This window comes from Ambystoma mexicanum, chromosome 8 (genome assembly GCF_040938575.1).
Source record: "Ambystoma mexicanum isolate Mex_15411 chromosome 8, UKY_AmexF1_1, whole genome shotgun sequence".
Taxonomy (NCBI): domain Eukaryota; kingdom Metazoa; phylum Chordata; class Amphibia; order Caudata; family Ambystomatidae; genus Ambystoma; species Ambystoma mexicanum.
In genome coordinates, this window is record NC_090929.1 from 1660969019 (window position 1) to 1660990473 (window position 21455).

Genomic DNA, 21455 nt, shown 5'->3' on the forward strand with positions numbered 1-21455 from the left:
TCGTAATGAGGCCCACTGTGTTTTACTGTGTTGTCTTTAATCCGGAGTAATTATTTGAAATAGTGCATGCTTTATGTGCAATTTCAAAAGGATGTTTCTATTTTTAGTGTGATTGTGTAGTCATTTATTTTTGTGGCTGTCTATTTGGGACGTTCTGCACCGATACACAAGCCTACTACCTTCACAGAGGGAAGCCGGACTGCTCTGCCAAAGCTACCAATAGATAGTTTGGCCTATCTTGTGGTTGCAACCCTGTTGACCATTATGATAGATGGCTGTACACCCTCACCAGAAGGCTGTGGAAAAATCTCCCTAATGCCTCTTTATGTTGCACTTGCCCATCGTGGGCATCGATCAAATGTCAGTTGTGTTTTTGTTTCCTTGAGTAAGATTGTAGCTTGCTTTGGGATGACATTGTGGGAGGTGGGCTAGTGCATCCCCAACGATCCATTTCGCTTGTAAGGAAAATAATCTGAATCAACCTGTGAATGAACGCACCCACCAATACATTAAAGCGCTGCTGTTTCTCTATTGTTTGTATACACGTTTGATTGAGCCCAGCCTCACCCGTTCCCCTTCTGCCTCCACAGTCTCCGGTTTACGTCTCAGAAGTCGGACAGGAGCTTATCCACCAAACCGAGGAGAAGTTTGAGATCAGCCCGTACAAAGAGCTCTTCTCCCACTGTGCAAAGTAAGTATTGCTTTACCTGAAGAGGTGCAGCCTTATCTGGGAGGTCAGTCTGTACTGCAGCAGGTGCTATGCTACGTCAATACTCCAGTCTTTGTATCACCATAGGCATAGGAGAGTTCTTGCAACAATGTTGAATTATGAGATCTCCCACAGACTATGTACTTTTCCATCTGGCAGGCTCCATGGTATCACCAGTGCTCCATAAGACAATATATGAAGGCAGGTACAACAATTACACTGGAATCAGACTCGAGTTAGGAAAATATTAGTTTTATTATTAACACAATCATTAAAAAAACAATTAAATTCAACTTTATTATATACATACAATTAATACACTTTAAGACTAATCTTAAACAATAGTCTAGTGACGTTATGATCCCTATCGGTGGAACTCAATATGACCGTAGATGAATCATTAAATCGAGAGATGAAGAAGGCTCCTATTCTCTTCAACAGTAACAGTATCTAAATCTATTGCAATTCATTCTAAAAGTTGTGGCTCAACATGTTCCTGTTCTCTAGTTCGTTGCGGAACATTCTTCAGGAGAAATAAAGTAGGTCACGTTGACACTGATGAGGATTAGACAATGTCTTCCCTTTTTTTTGAGCTATTTCAGCTTAGATTTGTGTGAACTGAAGAATCTATCTACCTTCATATATTGTCTTATATTCTGTAGACTACCAGAAATGGTGGGGATTTCACTACTTTCATAGTGTCATTTGGGTTTCCCTCTTAAATATTTTGAATCGCCAGTGCTACAGCATGCGATGTTGTAGCTGGAGTTTGGAAACCTTCCAACAACTCCTGTATGTACTGCACCCTTCCCACAAGTCCTATATATACTAGGGCACCAGGTACGCAGTATCCCAACTTGCATACCTTGTATGTGCTGCATTCGTTATGTCCAACGAATCCAATGGGCCTCCTCCCCTGCACAAATTCTATTGGCTCAATCCCTCGGACGTTTCATATATGCCATGGCTAAACCTGGCAGAGAAACTTGCCATCTACCGAGGCCATCACGCCACCAGAAGCCATAACATCGCCAAGCTGGGAATACAACCATACAAGCATGCAAGAAGGGAAAAATCAGGAACCTGTCCATTTTCTGAAAAGCACCCTCTTTTGAACAAGTTGCCAATGGAGGTAAGAATGGCCCGCTCAATCTTACTTTTCAGGAAGGACATGACATGAAGACACTACTCTTCAAAGAACATCTCTCATCGCTGATCACTCCACCCTAATTCTCCCTCCTCTGGAGCTCCCACCCTAATCCTCCTATCTATCCGGCTCCTCTGCTACACCCTTACATGTAACCCGCTGGGTGTATCCCCTCTGCTTTAGCTCTCTGATTCCTAGCATCCCATGCAATATATATATGTATGCCCAGGCATCCAACATCCCCTATATCTCTAGATGTGTTACACCCAATGGAGCATACTTTTTACCCCTAGGCATAGAATACTGCATCCAACATATCCAATGTATGTCCAGTGTCCCTAGGCATCCAACACCCCATCTAACAAGGCCTGTGAAAGCCATACTGGTTGGCTCACCAGCTCCCATCTAAGCATGTCCTATGTGCCCTGTGCACATATGTGCACAACACCCTACCCAACAAGAACTATAGGGGTCAAATCACTGGGCATATACCAGCTCATCTATCAAAGCTCTACATGTGCTTTGGCACTGAACATACAACACAGTGTGTGTCATATATGCCCTGCATCCCCTGGCATACAAAAACCCATCCAACATGTCCTCTACGAGCCAAATCAATGGGCACCCCAGTTCCTGCTTCTGCATGCCCTATATGCCCTGAATACATAGGGGAACGCCACCCTACCCAACAACACCTAGATAAGGCACATCACTGGCATAGCATTTCTAGGTGTACACTGCCACCATCATACCATACCTTATCATTGCATGTATTTTAACTTGTTTTATGACCTTTTCCCCAAACCTCTGTAGAAATGTAAGTAAACAGTACAAGAGAGTCATGATGAAATACAATAGGAATAGATAAAACAAAATGAGCTTAAGAAAAAAGCGAAGGTCTCTGGGCAGCTTTTAAATGATTTGTGGAACTAACCAGAAGCACAGGTCGGAGAAGGAGGGGTTTGGGTGGGGCGATTGGACTTACCGAGCAGAGCAAATAATTGGTAACGGGGGAGTAGGGGTGTTATTTGATCTTGGGGTGCATACGCAGAAATACTAGTGGGGAAGATCTGGATGGAGAGTCTGGGTAAGTGTTGAGCCGGAAATGAACCTGGTATTCAAGAAACTGTGGTGGTAAAAACCTCACCAAACTGAGATGGAAATTCTCAGGAATGGATCGAACTGGATAAGCAAAGTACGGGAAGTGGACTGTGACTGGTGGAGGGGGCGGTTGCGGGCAGACTAGGTTGGCAGTATATGCAAAGAGTGAGATGCTTAACCGTAAGGGTAATAATGACTTGTTTTTATATAGTGCCTGCTAGCACAGATTGCAATATTTGTAGCGATGTAGACAGGAGTACTGTGTAACTTAAATGCTTGTTTCCTTACTCCAATGCGGACACCTGCATCGAACAAAGACACTGGCCCTTGGGAGCAATCCTGTATCAGGCCCAGATCTCTGAATGTCTGTCAAGTCCTGCCACTCTCTAACAGTGTCCTGGATTAAAAGTGTGATATTATTGCATTCTTAGAAGCCCCAAGTATAAGAGGAACTAATGGGGCGGGCACCTGGCTGTGCCCCGCTCTGCCCCCTTCCCCCATCTCCCTGCTTAGCTGTGGTTGTGCAGCTACATTTATTCTTTGGTGCAGGAGACCAAGAACCGGGCAGTGTGCAGGCCTCCTGTGTGAAGGGGAGAGCTGCTCGACTGGGATATAGCTTTCTACCTCTCTGTTCCCCAAAGTCTAAATTCACTGCCCAATCCTTTTTTCTTTTTTAAACTGTTTTCCTGATTTTTCTTAGTACCCTTCCCCACTCTTTCATCCTATTCCCCAACTCCCTTTCCTCTTTTCTGTGGCCTGAAGAGCTATACTAGTAACCTTCCTGCATTCATAACATTCCTACATATGCCCCCCGTACACTAGAGAAGGAGGCAGTCCCCATCATAGTCCTGAATGTCCAGGGACAAGCCAAGTGCCAAACACTGGTGTACTTCTCATGGGAGAATGGGGTGGGAGCAAGGAGGCCCCCACCTCTATGCTCAATAACAGGAGAGCGTACATAGTGAGACAGATGTGGTGGGTCAAAGGGACAAGGCGCTGTTTTTTATTAAAAGAAAAGGGGAAACTTCCGGCTTTTCCTAAACTATGGGGTTTCCCTACCTAATGAAAACTAGGAAGCTAGTCTGTCGGAGTCCAAAAGGAAGATCTGTCTTCTGTTCAAACTAGTCTAACCTGCCCCCTGCCACTCTTGGAACTAAGACACAGGAGAATGACTCCCTTTTCCTGTGGGCTGCTTCACAGCAAGTTCACTTTAATCGTAGGTAGTTCTTTGGAACTACTTTTCTGATGCTTGCGAATCCCATGCTGTGCATATAGTCCAACATCTAGTGGTAATCGCGGAGTATTGCATCTTTTTTATGAAAATCTAAAAGGGACGTCGAAATGGGCGTGACTGTAACACTATTCCTAACATGACATATAGTGTACCCAAAATCCTTTGAGCGTCGAGATCCCATCAGATTGTTTTTTTCTGCCTACCTAGTTGGTCGCACACAATGCGGAGCTTGTAAGAGTTTATATTGCTCTTTTCTATTTATCGGTAATTCCACTGTTTGCCGGTGGTTCAATTGCCCTCGACGATTTCTCGACTGTTGACGCTTGGTCCTGTCGGCCGACGCTCCATCCTGGGCTGCTTGGGTGACTGACTGTGTGGCCTTGGCTTCTGGCTCGGCCTTCACTTTAGGGAGAGTGGGGCCCTGTTTGTGCTTTCTCCTTTGAGAATGCCTTTTCTTTACCCTTTCTCTTCTTTTTCTCTTGGTTTGGCTGCCGCTTTCCTCTGCTATGCAGAGGACTCCTTTTACGTTTAGCCCATCTTGCAACAGTACATTTCCCCAGAAGGACATTAATTGCCTATGCAATAGGTGTTTCCCTCGTGACCACGACGAGCGCTCGTGTGAAGCCTGTAAGCTCTTTTGGCCAAGACCCTGAAAGACGGGCATATGAAACGGTGGGTGGCCTACCCCATGTGTACAGAGTCACTCCTCCCCCCCCTCCCTCGGCACAGTTGCATCAGATGAGGAATCCGTCGGCAGCCGCGGCTCAGATTCGGAAGCCGTTGACCTTACCGTGGACCTTACTGTGGAGCTTTCGCGCTCCCACTTGTCCGTCCTTCCCCAACCCCGACAGGCATGCCACCGGCAGTGCGATGGGGAAGTCACACCAAGGACACTCACAAACCACATGCTTCAAAGCACACAACCCCCAAACTAACCTTGACCGATCCGTCGAGGAAAGTTTCAATGCCATCAGGCCTGTCGAAGTCTTGAACTGGGCCTTCTAAACTTTGCTGTTTAGCGCCCTCTGCGCAACAACATTCGTGGTCTACGCATGGGACTAAATCTACTTCTGTAGCGGGCGCTCCCTCAAAACCTTCCACTTCCGACACAGTACCGTCGAAAGACTCGGCAGTGCCGAAAGACTCGCCAGAACATACCTAATCGACAAAAACACTCCTGATGCTTCGGCTTTCTAAAGAGGATTTGCCCATTTTGGACCCCAGGAAGGCCCCCTTATCACCTGAGGGCTATTCTCGGGCCTACCCTCCTTTTTCTAGGGCCCTACTTCCTAGCGCAGCCCCTCCTGCATGGCCCCTTCTCCCTCAGATTTATCTGAATGGACCAGGGATAGGTTTGAGGCCTGTATGAGCAAGATGGCAGTTTGACTTGTCAGGACAGTTTGAGGAGATTTTGAAGAGACATAGGAATGTGGACCCGTGCCCCATCCCTCCTACGTCCCAGATGCTCCACTCTCCCAGTGCCCAATTAACCTCCTTAGAGGAATCCCATCAGGACCCCCAAGTCAACCTCTTTGGGGATGATCTGGATGATCCTAGCCAGGATTCTGCCTATGCTCAAGGCCATGGCCAGGACAACCAGGATCCCAATTACCAGGACCCAGACTGGAACCCTGTGGATGACCAGGGCACATGGAACACCCTGCCACATGACGCTGGCATCTTTCTGAATGCGCCTACCGCCTCCCAGCCTAGAGACTCGCCGCCTATAGATGACCAGATGTTGATCAACACCCCCTGAAGAAGGCTGCTGACCATTTCAAAATTATCACATACAAAGCCGCCCCTGATTCGGACTTTGTGGAAGATATTCTTAGGGAAAAGACACCAGTCAGCCAAGCCATCCCCTTGCTGAACTCCATCAAGAAGAGTCAGGCCCCCTCATTGCTCACTCCATCTTTCACATGTGTGGTTAACACCCATGTGCAAAAAATGATTCACCCGGCTCCCTCAGACCTGCTCTAGATCAAGGGCCACGCTATCCCGGATTCCTTGGTTGTCACCACTACTAGCAAGAGGATGGGAGTACCATTTGTCCTCGTCGGAATCTCCTCTAAACAAGGACTGCAAGAAGTTGTTTGCCCTGGGCAAGCGTATTGCCACCTCTGCAGTGTATTCCACCAGGATTGCCAACAACACCACGCTCATTGTGAGCTATAGTGACTTTTAATGGGGCCTTCGAGCTGTCCTGGAACCTAATTGCACCCGCCTGTTAGTGGTGGTCACAGAGGGTAGATAGATCGCACAGAATATCCTCAAGAATACTCTGGACTCTGCTGAAACTGCAGGGCATACCCTTGCCCAGGGAACCCTGCTGAAACGCCATGCCTGGTTAAAGAACTTGGGGTTCAAACAAGCCAGTGGAGGCAGCCAAGCTCTTCGGGGAAAACGGTTGACGAAGCCCTGGAGACGACAAAGGAGCACAATACCCTCAAGTCGCTCAGTCAGATCTAGGTTAAGGCCTTTGTCCAACATGGCAACTCCAACTTCCGCCGCTCCTTTCATGGACAGTCCTTCTCCCGCTCTGCCAATATGGCTCGGGAGGATCCAACTGGGCTTCCGGACAGGGCTCCTCCGGCAACTTCCAATCCCAACAGAGAAGTTTTCATCGGGGAAAGGGCAGGGACAGAAACTCTGCTTCCAAAGGCTCCCTGGGCTCCGCCTCGTATTGAGTAGTCAGTCCGGGTCACCTCCCACACTTCCCCAGTCGGGGGACGTTTAACATCATTTGCCCACGCATGGGAGGGGCTCAAATCAGATCAGTGATTACTCAAGACTGTTGCCCACAGGCACTTTTAGTTCCTCCATCCACCCCGCTACCATCTGCCCAGAAGCAGACGCCTTTGAGACCATCTGCACATCCTTTTGGAAGAGGGTCAGGTCCTGCTCGCAAAGGGCGCCATCAAAGTGGTCCCTCATCTCCAGGTGAACAAGGCTATTTATTCAGTGTACTTCCTTGTACCCCAAAAGGATCTAACCATGCACCCTGTTTTAGATCTGCGTCCGGCGAAGTATGTTAAACCACAAACATTCAGGATGACAACTCTTCAGGAATTAACCCTGCTGCTGCGGCAGGGGGACTACATGGCCGCATTGGACATGAAAGATGCATACTTTCATAGTTCATTGTTGGCAGCGCACAGAAAGTAGCTCAGGTTCATGATAGTGGACATGCACTAGTGTTTACAAAGGTACTGGCTGTAGCTGCGTCTCACCTGTGCAGGCAGTCCATCCCATTGTATCCCTACCTCGACGACTGGCTCATTACAGGGGACTCGTACAGAATCTGCCAAGCGAATACCCAGGTGACAGTAGGTCTCCTATTCAGCCTGGGAATCTCGATCAGCGAGTAAAAATAAAGTCTGGTCCCCAGCCAAGTCAAACAAGGGCCCTGATTCAGACAGAAGACTGATCTTCCCTTCCAACAGGGTTCAAAACATGCTGTTTCAGAACCCTTAATATGTAGCCAGTCACCGGGTAACCATTCGCAAGGCCATGCAGCTGCTCTGGATAATGGCTTCCTGCGTCGTCTTATTTCCTCATGCTTGTCTGAGCATGCACCCCATGCAGGAGTGGCTCTCGAGCCAATGGTATCCGTCCAGTGATCTAGTGCTCGTCTCGACAGCCTTCGTTCAGTCTCTGCAGTGGTGGTCAAGGGAAAACCTTCTACAGGGTTAAACCTTTACCACCCCTGCAGTGGTCCTGTCATTTCATCGACTGGTGTAATTTTAATGACTTTTTTCTCATTTTATTTTTACTGAAAAAAACTCATCGAAATTGATTTTTTCTTTATTTTTGGGTGTTTCCCCACCCCTGCCCCAATCTCCCATCCCCTATTTTTGTACCTATTCCTGGCCCGCCCCTTATATATACGTTTCCAACCCCCCTATAGTTTTTTGGGGGGGCATTGGTGGGATGAAACCCACTAAAATTACACCCGTTGATGAAAGAACACTATCCCCCACCCCCGCAGTAGAGGCCACTCTCACCACAAATGCATCTGTCGGGGTGGGGCGGGGGGGGCTCACCTCCAAACAACTGCGCACAGCGTGTGATCCCCATCAGTAGCATCCAATCACATCAACCTGTTGGAACTGCATGCAGTGTTCAAAGCCCTGAAAGCCTTCCAGGCACACCTTCAGGGGAAGACAGTTCTGGTCCTCACAGACAGTACTACGGCCATGTATTACCTTAACAAATGGGGGGGGGGGGGGGCACTCACTTTCTAGGGCTATCCAGACTGTCCCAGAACATCTGGAAGTGGGTACTCAAACGACATGTTCCTCCTCTCACAACATGTTCCAGGGGAACTCGATCTTCTGCAGACAGGCTCAGCAGAGACTTCCCCTACCTATAGAGCACGAGTGGCTATTACAAGAGCACATTTTACTTCACGCCTTTGCAGAATGTGGGTTTCCAGAGTTCGACTTGTGCTGGACTCTGGAGAAACGCGCAATGCCCAGATTCCACCTCTGGGTATCCACAGAATCGATCCAAAGGCAACGGGCTCTTGAAAACATGGTCCAGGAGATTTGGTTACGCTCCTCCCCTCCAACTCCCCTCCCACCACCCCCGATTACCCTTCTCAACAGAATAGTGCACAAGATCCTGGTGTCTCTAATGTGGGCCCGCAGTTTCCCATCCCAGGAAGCTGCCATGCCCGTACAACATGCTGTCTCAAGACCAGGGGGGAGACACTGCATCCATGCCCCCGCCAAAAACACAATTTAGCAACTTGGCTCCTGAAGTCATAGTTTGGGCACCTTAAAGTCCCTCAGAGATGCATGGACATACTCTGGGAAGCATGAAAATCAAACACCAGACATTGCTACTCCAACAAGTGGAAGCGCCTTGTTATCTGGTGAAATTCTAAACATGTCAATCGATTGACTGCTCCCATAAAGATATCGTCCTTTATCTAACACCTATTAGACTCAGGACTTGCTTTCATTTCCCTAAAGATCCACCTGGCCACTCTCTCTGCATACACCACATCCCAGAGCAAGGTTTCATGGTGGAAGATTCCTGTCATATATGCCTTCATGGAAGGGGGGATGAGACGTCATCCCCCTATTTCCAACCCAACTCCCGGATGGCACTTGGACGTTGTTGTTACCAGATAAATCGGGCCTCCTTTTGAACCCATGCACAAGGCGAGCCTTAAGGCCCTCGCATATAGGACTGCCTTCCTAGTGGCCATTACTTCAATAAGAAGGGTTAGTGAACTGCAGCCCCTTTCAGTTCGATTCCTTTGTGACTATTCACAAAGACAAGGTGGTTTTGCGCGCACACCCACGTTCTGCGCCTACATTCATCTCAAAGTTCCATGTGAATCAATTGAGCTTCCCACTTTCTTCCAACACCCCACTAACTTGGCAGAAAGAAGCCTCCCCACACTGGATGTGAGGAGGGCAGTAATGTTATACCTTGAGAAGAGACAGCCACTGAGAGAAACAAACCAATTCTTCGTCTCTGTGGCAGCTGTCGGAGAAGGCGACCCTGGCTCTAAATCGGCGATTTCCAAGTGGATTGTAAATTGCATCACACTGTTATGCCCTTGCCAAAAGAGATCTACACTTTACGTCTAGCGCTCACTCTACTCTGGGCACAGGGGCTACCATAGCATTTATTGCAAATGTTCCTCTAAATTCCATTTGCATAGCTGCAACCTAGAGTTCTATCCATACCTTCACCAACACCCCTACTTAGATGCACACTCTAGGTCTGATTCTTAGGTGGGACAAGCGGTGATAAGACATATTTGCTACTGTTCCTTCACACATCCCACCATCATCTCCTGGTACTGCTTGCTAGTGTGATTCTTAGCAGATTCACAAGCATCAGAAGACCTGCATTACTCACCGCTTAGATTGACATGCGCCCGCCCAACCCCCTTCTCTAAGTAGAAGGAACATAGACATCTTACACCTTCTCTCTTCTGTACTCGCTCACGCATTCTGCAAGACTCCCTCACGGCAGAAGTAAAACAAACCAGTGGGACCTCGACGCATTAGGGATTTTGGGCACACTAGACGTCACGTTGGGGCTAGTGTTAGTCATGCCAATGTCAACAATTCTTTTTGATTTTTGAAAAAAAAGATGCAATACTCTGCGATTGCCACTAGATGTCGGACTATATGCACAGCATGTGAATCTAAGCAGATACAACCATCAAAAATACAATTATGGTGAGTAATGTATGTCTTAAATCATATAATTCAGATATTGGACTCTCCAACTTCTCAACGTTGTCTTTTACATGTTGGTTCTTTCTGTTTTAATCTTCTCTTATGTGATCTTATTTATTTCTATCCCCCCTTTACTTCAGGGCAATTCTCTTCTATTGTTGGATCAACTTGAGGCTTTATCTTTACTCAATGTCCAACTCTTTTCTTGTCTAGGAAATATATAACTGTTCCAATTCTAGCTCTCGCTCTTAGGTATTTCCAATACTTGGTCTTTATTTGGACAAGTAGGAGTGTCCCAGTAATGATTCCCACTCTTATATACTTCCCATACTTGACCCTTACTGGGATGCGTATGAATAGTCCATTTGTTATTTTCGGTCCCCCGCCAGGTGATTCTGCTAACAGGATTGCATCACCGGGCTTGCAGTTCATACAGTGCCTTCTTCAGTGATTCAGCTTGGCTTCGCGGCTCTTTGTTTTCCTCTCCATTCTGCATTCTTAGTGGTGCCTTCAGGTAAGTGGTCTGTGTTTGGGGACTCCCAAGTCCAGCGGCCTTCGTTCACACCACCACCCCTCACTCGGCCGCCCTTTGGACAGCTTCTCGTACTTTAGGTTTTCCTGAGGGTAAAATGCCCAGACTGGCACGGCAGCTTCTTCTCAGTACATGAAGCCATGCATCTCTGTCTCCTTCAGCTCCACATTACAGCTGATTCAGATCTCCCAGGCTTCTCTCATTCCCAGGCCGCATTCTTTCAGATTCATGACGCTACCGCGGCGCATCCCCGGCAATGTCGATGTCCTCCTCTGTCCTCCGTGCTGCTTCAGTGGTTTTCTTTGTCTCTGTACCACATACATAGATCTTTTCAGGTTGACTCCAAGGTTCTACAGAAGGATAACAAATACCAATTTGTTCATGTTTTCTTCTGGAAGGTGGTATTGATAGGCTAAAGGTGGGTTGGTTGGGGAGTTCTTCATCGGAACAGGAGTCCTTGTCCCCAAGGCAGGAGTCTCTCCTGGTGAGGTCCTACTTGCCTGTACCCCTTGGGAGGGTGTTGCATAGTGGGTTCAGCTCCCTAGCCTCACAGGGAAAGGCTTCCCCCTGGAGAGAAAAGACTAAATCCTGCGATTCATCACAGACCTCAGGTCTGCCAGACCGGAGGGCATTCCCACAGATATAGGGGATGAAAATGTTTTGAAGGTAGAGGATAGTTCAAACAAGACTTGTATGCAAGTCATTGATTTGTGTGACTTCAGTTGGGATCTTTGCAGAAGCACAGCACCCATGCATTGAAAATGCTAATATGTGGCGTAGAAACCAGTGGAACGCGTGGGAAGCTGGAGTAAGGTGGCAGTACAATTATAAAGGCCGAAAGATAATTGCATGGTGGCCAGGGAGTTTTGAGGGACCATCCTTTGAGAAGTGGCTGGAAGAGACTTTAAAATGGAGACCTGAGGTTCAGACGATTAAGGGCAGGAAGGAATAATGTCCCTGTGGTACGAACACAAGTAAAAAGACTGAGTGGCGAAAGTGAGGACTGAGAGTAAACTTTAAAAACTGAGCTCAGAATGAAGCAGTCGGTCAAGAATTTGTGATAGAAAAGGCTGGAGAAAATGAGGTGGACCTTTAAAAGGGGGAGGGGCAAAGGAAAAGGTTTCATATGAGGCACGCGGCTTGTTTGGAAGGTGTGGTGGAAGATGGCAGAGAAGGGGCAAGGTGAATTCATTGATTGAAGAGGATGTGAATGGACCAGAGGCATGGGATAGCTGGTTGGTGCTTGAGGATGACTGGTGAGTTTGGCTCAGGATAGCAAGGAAAGGACCTGGAAATGGAGACATAGACTGAGATTGCTGGGGCATTAGTGGGCCATTTTAGAGGTGAAATTGGTGGCATAGGCAGAGAGTCAGGTGGGACAGAAGAAGCTGCTATAAGCAAGACCTCCGTGTACAGAGGAGGCATTGATGGGAGACCAGAGGTTGCATGCAGCAGTAAAGGGGCAAAGATGAGGGTTCCAGCATCAATGAGGGCCTCGAACACACAGCTGGTCCAGAAGTACTGTGACCTCGAGGTCCAGGGGAGGGCCCAGGAAAGGTAGAAGAGATGGCCAGGGCCTCGGCACGTTTGTGCACCGATGGTGGGAAGGAAGACCCGGGTAGCAGTGAGGGGGTAGCAATGGAAGTCCAGATTTTAATGGAGAGAGTGATGGGGCCTAGAAGTAGTTTTTTCGCATTCCGGAGGGTCATGTAGATGCGGGATGATCATCTTGCCGTGAGAATCTGCGGTGCGAGTGGGCTTCATTACTAAAGATGGCAGAGCGCATGAATACAGGAAGTGCAGGTGGAAGGATGAAAGGGGCAGCATAAAAGAAGAGTATCAAAGCTCTAGGGGATCCTGGCTATATGCTCCGCCCCTTCCTCCCCCTCGCTTTACACCTCAGTTGCACCATTCGGCAAGGCCACCGGTCTACTATGCATCCTTTGGCTTGGATGGAGCTCTACTCTGCCTGGACCTGCTAGTGCAGAGCGGAGCCAGCACAGTTGGTAGTAGGCAAGCTTGCTCATGAGTGGAACTTTCCTTTCCTGTGACCCACTATTGACATGCTTCCCCCACGTGGCACTGTATGCATAGCACCGAGATCATAATTATAAAATCCATGCCGTGTTTTCCTCTGAGACAGATCGACCTATGACTACCTGAGCGGGGAGCCCTTCCAGGAGTATCTGGACAGCATGTACTTTGACCGCTTCCTGCAGTGGAAGTGGCTGGAAAGGTAAGAAACTTCGAATACCGTGTCTTGTTTCGAATGGTCAATGGCTTTGTGTGTAGCCGGTGCCTGCCATGTCATGCTGAAGTAATGGGTACACAGCTGTCCACAGCCTCCCTCCCTCTCTTATGTAAAAGCGAAGGTTAAACTTAAGGCCATCACGCCAACGATGAGACCAATATTGACTGTTCCACTCAGCCCATATTTACGTGTTGTGGATACCATGCATCGGGCTTCTGTTTCCATTCGTGTGTTTGTACCTGGAACCCCCACTTGAAGTCACTGCTGGCATATACTTTGTCTGTTCCCCTCCAGGAAGTATGCATGGCATGGCAATACACACATTTCTGTATCCATTTTGTTTTGAGATGTTTATATAATATGACCCGGAGGTGCTTTGCATGTAACGGATATTTCTTTTATGTTTAGAGGCAATTCATGTTTGTAATTACTTGCTCTTTTTTTAAATTCCAATTAAGAATTTTTTTATCAGTTACATTTTTGGAAGATTTTAATGAATGCTAAAGTTTTCATGCATAAAAAAAGCAGGTTTATTTTTTTTGTTCCGATAAGCACACATTTTCCGATGTCTAAAATGTTTTAGAAGTCTTGATGTGCGAAGTAATTCAGTCTGGCAAAACATTGGTTCTACATTTTCTTAAAAAAGTCATTTGTTATTGGCAATAGACGAAGAACCAAAATAGTTGGTTGTGTAAGCCATTGAATGCCAGTGACGATAGAGTGGTGGTTAGTGACGCTAAGGACCTGATTCACAGAACGTTTTGCTTTGGCTTTGCTCCATTATAAAACACTTCCATGAATCGGGCCCTAAGTATCTACCGGCGTGCAAGGCTGTGGGATTGGTATCTACGGGCGTGCAAAGCTGTGGGATTGGTATCTGTAGGCGTGCAAGGCTGTGGGGTTGGTATCTATGGGCGTGCAAGGCTGTGGGGTTGGTATCTATGGGCGTGCAAGGCTGTGGGATTGGTATCTATGGGCGTGCAAGGCTGTGGGATTGGTATCTATGGGCGTGCAAGGCTGTGGGATTGGTATCTACGGGCGTGCAAGGCTGTGGGATTGGTATCTGTAGGCGTGCAAGGCTGTGGGATTGGTATCTGTAGGCGTGCAAGACTGTGGGATTGGTATCTGTAGGCGTGCAAGGCTGTGGGATTGGTATCTACGGGCGTGCAAGGCTGTGGGATTGGTATCTGTAGGCGTGCAAGGCTGTGGGATTGGTATCTGTAGGCGTGCAAGGCTGTGGGGTTGGTATCTATGGGCGTGCAAGGCTGTGGGGTTGGCATCTATGGGCGTGCAAGGCTGTGGAGTTGGTATCTATGGGCGTGCAAGGCTGTGGGATTGGTATCTCCGGGCGTGCAAGGCTGTGGGATTGGCATCTATGGGCGTGCAAGGCTTTGGGGTTGGTATCTACGGGCGTGCAAGGCTGTGGGATGGGTATCTACGGGCGTGCAAGGCTGTGGGATGGGTATCTACGGGCGTGCAAGGCTGTGGGATTGGTATCTCCGGGCGTGCAAGGCTGTGGGGTTGGTATCTCCGGGCGTGCAAGGCTGTGGGGTTGGTATCTCCGGGCGTGCAAGGCTGTGGGGTTGGTATCTGTGGCCCTGGAAGCCTGTGGGGTTGGTATCTACGGGTGTGCAAGGCTGTGGGGTTGGTATCTACAGGCGTGCAAGGCTGTGGGATTGGTATCTACGGGCGTGCAAGGCTGTGGGATTGGTATCTATGGGCGTGCAAGGCTGTGGGATTGGTATCTGTAGGCGTGCAAGGCTGTGGGATTGGTATCTGTAGGCGTGCAAGGCTGTGGGATTGGTATCTACGGGCGTGCAAGGCTGTGGGATTGGTATCTATGGGCGTACAAGGCTGTGGGATTGGTATCTGTAGGCGTGCAAGGCTGTGGGATTGGTATCTGTAGGCGTGCAAGGCTGTGGGGTTGGTATCTACGGGCGTGCAAGGCTGTGGGGTTGGTATCTACGGGCGTGCAAGGCTGTGGGGTTGGTATCTACGGGCGTGCAAGGCTGTGGGGTTGGTATCTACGGGCGTGCAAGGCTGTGGGATTGGTATCTACGGGCGTGCAAGGCTGTGGGATTGGTATCTGTAGGCGTGCAAGGCTGTGGGATTGGTATCTGTAGGCGTGCAAGGCTGTGGGATTGGTATCTGTAGGCGTGCAAGGCTGTGGGATTGGTATCTGTAGGCGTGCAAGGCTGTGGGATTGGTATCTACGGGCGTGCAAGGCTGTGGGGTTGGTATCTACGGGCGTGCAAGGCTGTGGGGTTGGTATCTACGGGCGTGCAAGGCTGTGGGATTGGTATCTGTGGGCGTGCAAGGCTGTGGGGTTGGTATCTACGGGCGTGCAAGGCTGTGGGGTTGGTATCTGTGGGCGTGCAAGGCTGTGGGATTGGTATCTACGGGCGTGCAAGGCTGTGGGATTGGTATCTATGGGCGTGCAAGGCTCTGGGATTGGTATCTAGGGGCGTGCAAGGCTCTGGGATTGGTATCTACGGGCGTGCAAGGCTGTGGGATTGGTATCTATGGGCGTGCAAGGCTGTGGGATTGGTATCTATGGGCGTGGAAGGCTGTGGGATTGGTATCTATGGGCGTGCAAAGCTGTGGGATTGGTATCTATGGGCGTGCAAGGCTGTGGGGTTGGTATCTAGGGGCGTGCAAGGCTGTGGGGTTGGTATCTATGGGCGTGCAAGGCTGTGGGGGTTGGTATCTATGAGCGTGCAAGGCTGTGGGGTTGGTATCTAGGGGCGTGCAAGGCTGTGGGGTTGGTGTCTAGGGGCGTGCAAGGCTGTGGGATTGGTGTCTAGGGGCGTGCAAGGCTGTGGGGTTGGTATCTATGGGCGTGCAAGGCTGTGGGATTGGTGTCTAGGGGCGTGCAAGGCTGTGGGACTCTGCAGGGCTTGGCGTGAGCAGCCACTGTGTGCCTTGGAGGTCTTGTCTACTAAACACAGATGTTGTTCTCATTTAAAAAATAGCTTCTAAGTCGGAATTGATCATAGGCCCAGTTTGATGAAGTCTCGGTGTCCTCTGATCCCTGTGGAGACCCATAGAGGTGATGAAGATGATATTGGTTGCAGCAGGCGCTGCCTGAGACTGAAGCAGTGTGCAAGGTCCTCGCATCGACGCACCCAGTCGCTTCCTTTGTGGATGCAGGACTTTCTCTTGTCGGTGCTTTAAGGGGTGCCAATGCCAGACTTCCATGCCCCTGCTGCCCAATGCCCTCTTTTATTATTAGGGCGTTAGTTTATTGAGCGTGGACCCCAGCTTCGGAAAGTAACGGAGCGCTTTACAATCATAGGGGGAAGACCACAGTGAGGGAGCAGAGAAAAGGGAGCGGGGAGCTAACTGGGCAGGGCCGGCAATTTAGCACAAAGCGATCTACAAGCACCCAGGGGAGGAAACAGTGGGGAGCAGACTGACCCAGTCTCAGGTAGGGTGGAGAGTGTGTGGACCCCAGGTGCTGGGGTGGAGCCATTCCTTGAGGAGGAGGGTCTTGAGCTTCCTCTTGGTGAAGACTCGTGGTTTTGTTGACAATTATTTGTTGGGGTAGGAGGCTCCCAAAAGATTGTAACGTGCTGCAGGTCATAGAAATGACACTGGTTGTCACCACGGGGGCTGCCAAGAAGATCCAACATACCATGTGACCATGGTGGTGAGTGTAGGATTATGGGAGGGGGGACCCCCTGGAGGCATAGAAGGGGTGCGGGATGTCAGAATCGTGGGCAACCCCCTGCCGCCCAGGTAGATGACTGTGCCCAGAGCCGCATTGTGAATGGGCGGACCCCGTGTAAGCAAAGGGCCACGCCAAAGTCCATTTCGGGCGTGGGTCCCGCGCAGGGTGATTTCGGTTGGATTCGCGTGGAGGACTGGGCCACCCAGAAAGAAAAAAAAACTGTGGGGCCAGGCCCCAACACAATCCACTCAACCAAGGACGGACCCATGAAGGTACTGTAAGGACGTGACTGACTGCAGCAGTCGCCCCCATTGTCATATAACGTGTTATGTCTTTTTATCAGTCTTTGTTTGTTGTAGGGATGTATGAAAGTGTACAATAAATGTGAAGTAGGGTAAATGTTATGCAAGGGTGATTATGGGAAATATTAAGTAGGGTCAGGGTTAAGTAGGTTATATGTATAGTATATAAGGGAGTAAAGGGGGAAAGCCTGTAGAGAGGGGGGTAAGGACCCCTGGCGTAAGGGAACGGAAGAAGGTGGTGGCCTTCCTGAGGCTGCCTACGTGGTCGGGCCACCCACGGAGGCCATCTCCTGGCCTCATGCATCAGTGGGTGGGTCCAGGGGGCAGGCACGAGTCCTGCTTAGCCAGTCTTTGCTCGAAGGGTCTCCCTGTGACCCCTCCAAGGAACGGTGGGCTGACGGGCTGACCCCTAGTTTGAAGGCACTCCCATCAGGGGGATTTTAGAAGGGGAATAAGAATGTTTAATGAAAGGTAAAACATGTTTTTGTTTTTATAAATGGAGAGTCACTGTTTGGGTTCTTATAAAATCCACCTTGGTGTCTGTGTCTCTCCAATAAAGGCGTATAGTAAGTAATCGGGTGTAGCCCATTTCCTGTTACCAGCAGCGCTTCTAATTTACAGATGCAGTGCCTCTCCCCCTATTCAGCTGGGCTGTGAGGGGAGGGTGCTGGTTCCCATGGGGACTGTCGCTGGTCTCGGGTGTGGGTGGCAGTGTGCCCCCCTTGCCTACACCAGGGCCAGAGATCAGTGGCTACCGCGGGCTTAAAAAATACAATGCTCAGAGAAGCATATTAATTGCCTACTAGTACAGAATACTATTGTATTTGACGTTTTCAAGTGCGTTGCTTGCAACTTGCTGGTCGCTGTCAGAAATAACCCCCAGGAATATATTTCCAACTGGCCCCTTTGCTCCACGCCGCATATTTGCCACTCCAACCACACTCAAGTTAAATGATGATTATTGATTGGACACTCCTTCTGGTCAAGCACCCTGTAGTAAGTTATTTCAGACCAGCCTTTAATGAAATGGCTCCACTGACTAGCTCCCACAAGCAATTGATTTTACAGAGTGACATTACAAATGTACGCACGGGCTCACTCACTTCCAAATGGTGGAATCCCACCACCACTGCAAGGGTGGTCGCCCAGTACGGGTGATGGGACCAGCCCCCCAGCTTGTCATGGAAACTCTTCCCAACCTTTTCTATGGCTCCAGTTCATTCTCCTTTGGTAGCAATGAGGTCCAAATGCAAGGACTCGGTCTTCTCCAATTAGCTGAGGTTGAACGTTGCCTTCCCCCGTTGACCTAATACAGACCAGAGAACTTAGAAGTTGTACCGTCTCTCGTAATGTTTTTTTATCTAGTCATGTTTGTATAAAATCCAGTTATCAATAGATGCTATGGAAACCTACAGTGCTTAGTTGTCTGCTACCAACTACCCATGGGCATCTAACGTGGTGTGACATGGCAGGCAGCATGCCTTTTAACCCCTCTCAAACCTTCTGCAACCTCCTTGTTGCAGAAAACGACTTTGCTAAATTTACTATACATTTAGGCAGAGTCAAAAGCTCATGCTCTCCAATCTGTTCCGCATCCTCTGGACCTGCTGATCACCCGCTCCCACCGTCTCATTAATTTTCATTTCAGACACCCAGTCTTTCACTGAGCCTATTCATAGGACTGAAGTACCCGGCTTCTACCACCAGCCCAAAGACCATCATTTTCTTGGGAGACGTCAGTCTACAAGGCAAACACTCAGCCAGGTCCATGAAGGAATAGCAAAGTCCTCTTGTACCCCCAAATGCAAGATCAACACCCTTGACTTCATTATCTGTGCCCTCTCCTCAGTCACCTGCCACACCCCCATTTCCCTCCTCTAATCAAGCCATTCAAACCTACAACAGCGCACATTACCGAAGAGGCCAACACAAGCCCTCCAAGATGAACACTTCTGCCATTGTGCTCCTCGGAGCCCACCTCCATTTACAGAGTCCACAGCCCCTGTCCACAATCCGCAGATGAGCACCCCCTCAGGAAAGCTGAAGTGGTCAGCCACATGGCGACTAAAGCCTGCTAATCTTCAGAGCTTAAACCCGCAAAAGGACTATTTGCATACTGTAAAAGCAGCAGCTTGCTGCCCTAAAAACGATTTAAAATGCCAGCGAAACTTCTAGCAGGATATCGCAAGTACCTTAAATACTAAGTTACTAATAAAAGCAATGCACATGTAAAAGCCGCTCACCATGGCCCACCTCGTTGCACCGCTCTATATCAGTCTTCCAAAAGTAGACCTCCATCAATGGAGTTCTGTCAACACTTGTAAACCCTGCAGCATGTGTCAGCAGTGGGCCACTCAAGAACCCTGCCACGCCTTCACATCACGATTCACTGAAGGACAAAATCTCTGCCATAAAATCTCAACTCGCAGCTCTGCTGCCTGCGTTGAATGAGTTGACTCCCTCACCTCATCCCACACCTCCTTCAGAACCCCTTTTCAGCTTCTGCCTAGTGTCCCAGTCAGACGTACTCGCTACTATCTGTACACTCAAACTATCCAACTGTAAGGGAGACCCATGCCCAGCCACATTATCAAGCTACTTGCCACTACTCTGACTCCCACCATCACCGACTTCATCAACGCCCGCTTTGCCACCAATTCTGTCCCTTCCTGCCTTAAAGCAGCCATAGTCCCTCCACTCCTTAAGAAAACCCTCTCTGGACCTTTCCCACCAACTACTGTCCCATCACCACCACGCCTTTAATCCTCAAACCTTGAATTGGCAGGCCTACTCTCAAACGCAACTCTTCCTAGAACACCAACTGCTAGGTTCGAAACAATCTGGTTTCAGGCCCAAACGCAGCACCAAAATTGCACTGCTAGACCTCAAAATTAATCTAAACTATTTGTGACTCTGGCAATCTCGCCATCCTCCTCGACCTATCCGCTGCTCTCGACCTGATTGACCATGATATACTTTGCCAAGATCGGTCTACTAACTTCCACTTCTGCGCTGATGACGTATCCTGGATGAAGTCCTTCCTAAGCAATCGTTCCTCTAGAGTTTGCATCAGTGACTCCTCTGATACCATTGCTGCTCCCCTGGAGTCCCACCTACCCTCTACAACACATACACTAAGCAGCTCTTTGACCATGAAGGCATCCTCTGTACAAACTTTGGGGACAAAACTCAGATCCCCTCACCCCATCACAGGAAATTACTCCCTAGATGCTGAGTCCATTAACAGGACATACAGCACTGTGCAGAACTGTGTAATGACGACAAAACTGAGCTGCTCATTGTGGGCTCCCCCTTTTGTCTGAAAATCCTGGACCCATCATTTGCCCCATTTACCATTGACGGCTCCAACATTCCTGTCTTGAAACAGGTTAAAACCCTTGGTGTTCACCTTGACACTGATCTCTCCATGACTAAAACACATCAATGCCCTGTCATAGACAGCCTACACCTCCAAACGTATCTCCCTGAGCAGACAATTTCTCTCTCACTCCCTCCACTGCCTGACTCTGGCTAGAGCCATCATTATCAACAAACTTAACTACTGCAATGTTTTGCTCCTAGGCACAACCGCCAAAAATATTGCAAAGCTGCAATGTGTGTATATATATATATATAAAAAAAAAAAAAGCCCTTCGAGGAGCCCTGGGCCTTGGACGCTCAGACCAAATCTTAATCATCAGCTGTGATGTCCACTGGCTCCCCATCAAAGCCTGCATCGAATTTAAAACAGACCCTTGCACACCGCTGTATTTACAAAGAGGCCGCTCTTTATCTCATGAACAACATCTCCTGTAAACCCTTTGTGTGACCTCTACAATTCTCCTCCTGCCTTGCTTTCTCACCCCGCAGATTCAGTAGAAAGGGCAGCTGATGCGAGCTTCTGTGTCTCTGCCGCTCTAGAACTCTCTACCGCCAAACATTAGGAATGAGTACTCCTGTTAGTCCTTCAGAAAACTGGTGAAACCCTGTTTTTTCAACAAATAAGAATAATCTGCCGCTACTCCCGACATTATCCTGTATCTGCTTCATCTCACTGATTCTGTACAAACTGTCATACCCTCGGGTCTGGGTGTTAAACAAATGCAATACATAACTTAAAGGAGCAAATTCACTGCCAGTCCTTCCACGACCTCGCTCAAAGCAGCCTCCTTTTGTAGATGACACCTTATGTTCTGTGAATATCAAATCCACCTCTCCCAAGGACCTCAAAAGGCAGTGACCTCGTTATGCCCATTGTAGAGGAGCAGACGTGTACGTCACTAATAGACTCCGCCCCCTCACC

General features: G+C 48.9%; 1 protein-coding gene across 2 annotated transcripts in view; it reads left to right on the forward strand.

Annotated features, from left to right (window-relative positions):
• Window positions 1–21455, forward strand: part of GRK5 (G protein-coupled receptor kinase 5) — a 555873-nt gene that overhangs the window by 464516 nt on the left and 69902 nt on the right. The window contains exons 5-6 of one of the 2 annotated variants that reach the window (XM_069611930.1): window positions 591–691; window positions 13073–13165. In XM_069611930.1, the coding sequence (XP_069468031.1) occupies window positions 591–691; window positions 13073–13165 (194 nt within the window). Of the gene's footprint in view, window positions 1–590; window positions 692–13068; window positions 13166–21455 lie in introns of those variants that run through there. The other variant, XM_069611931.1, reaches the window with a different exon arrangement.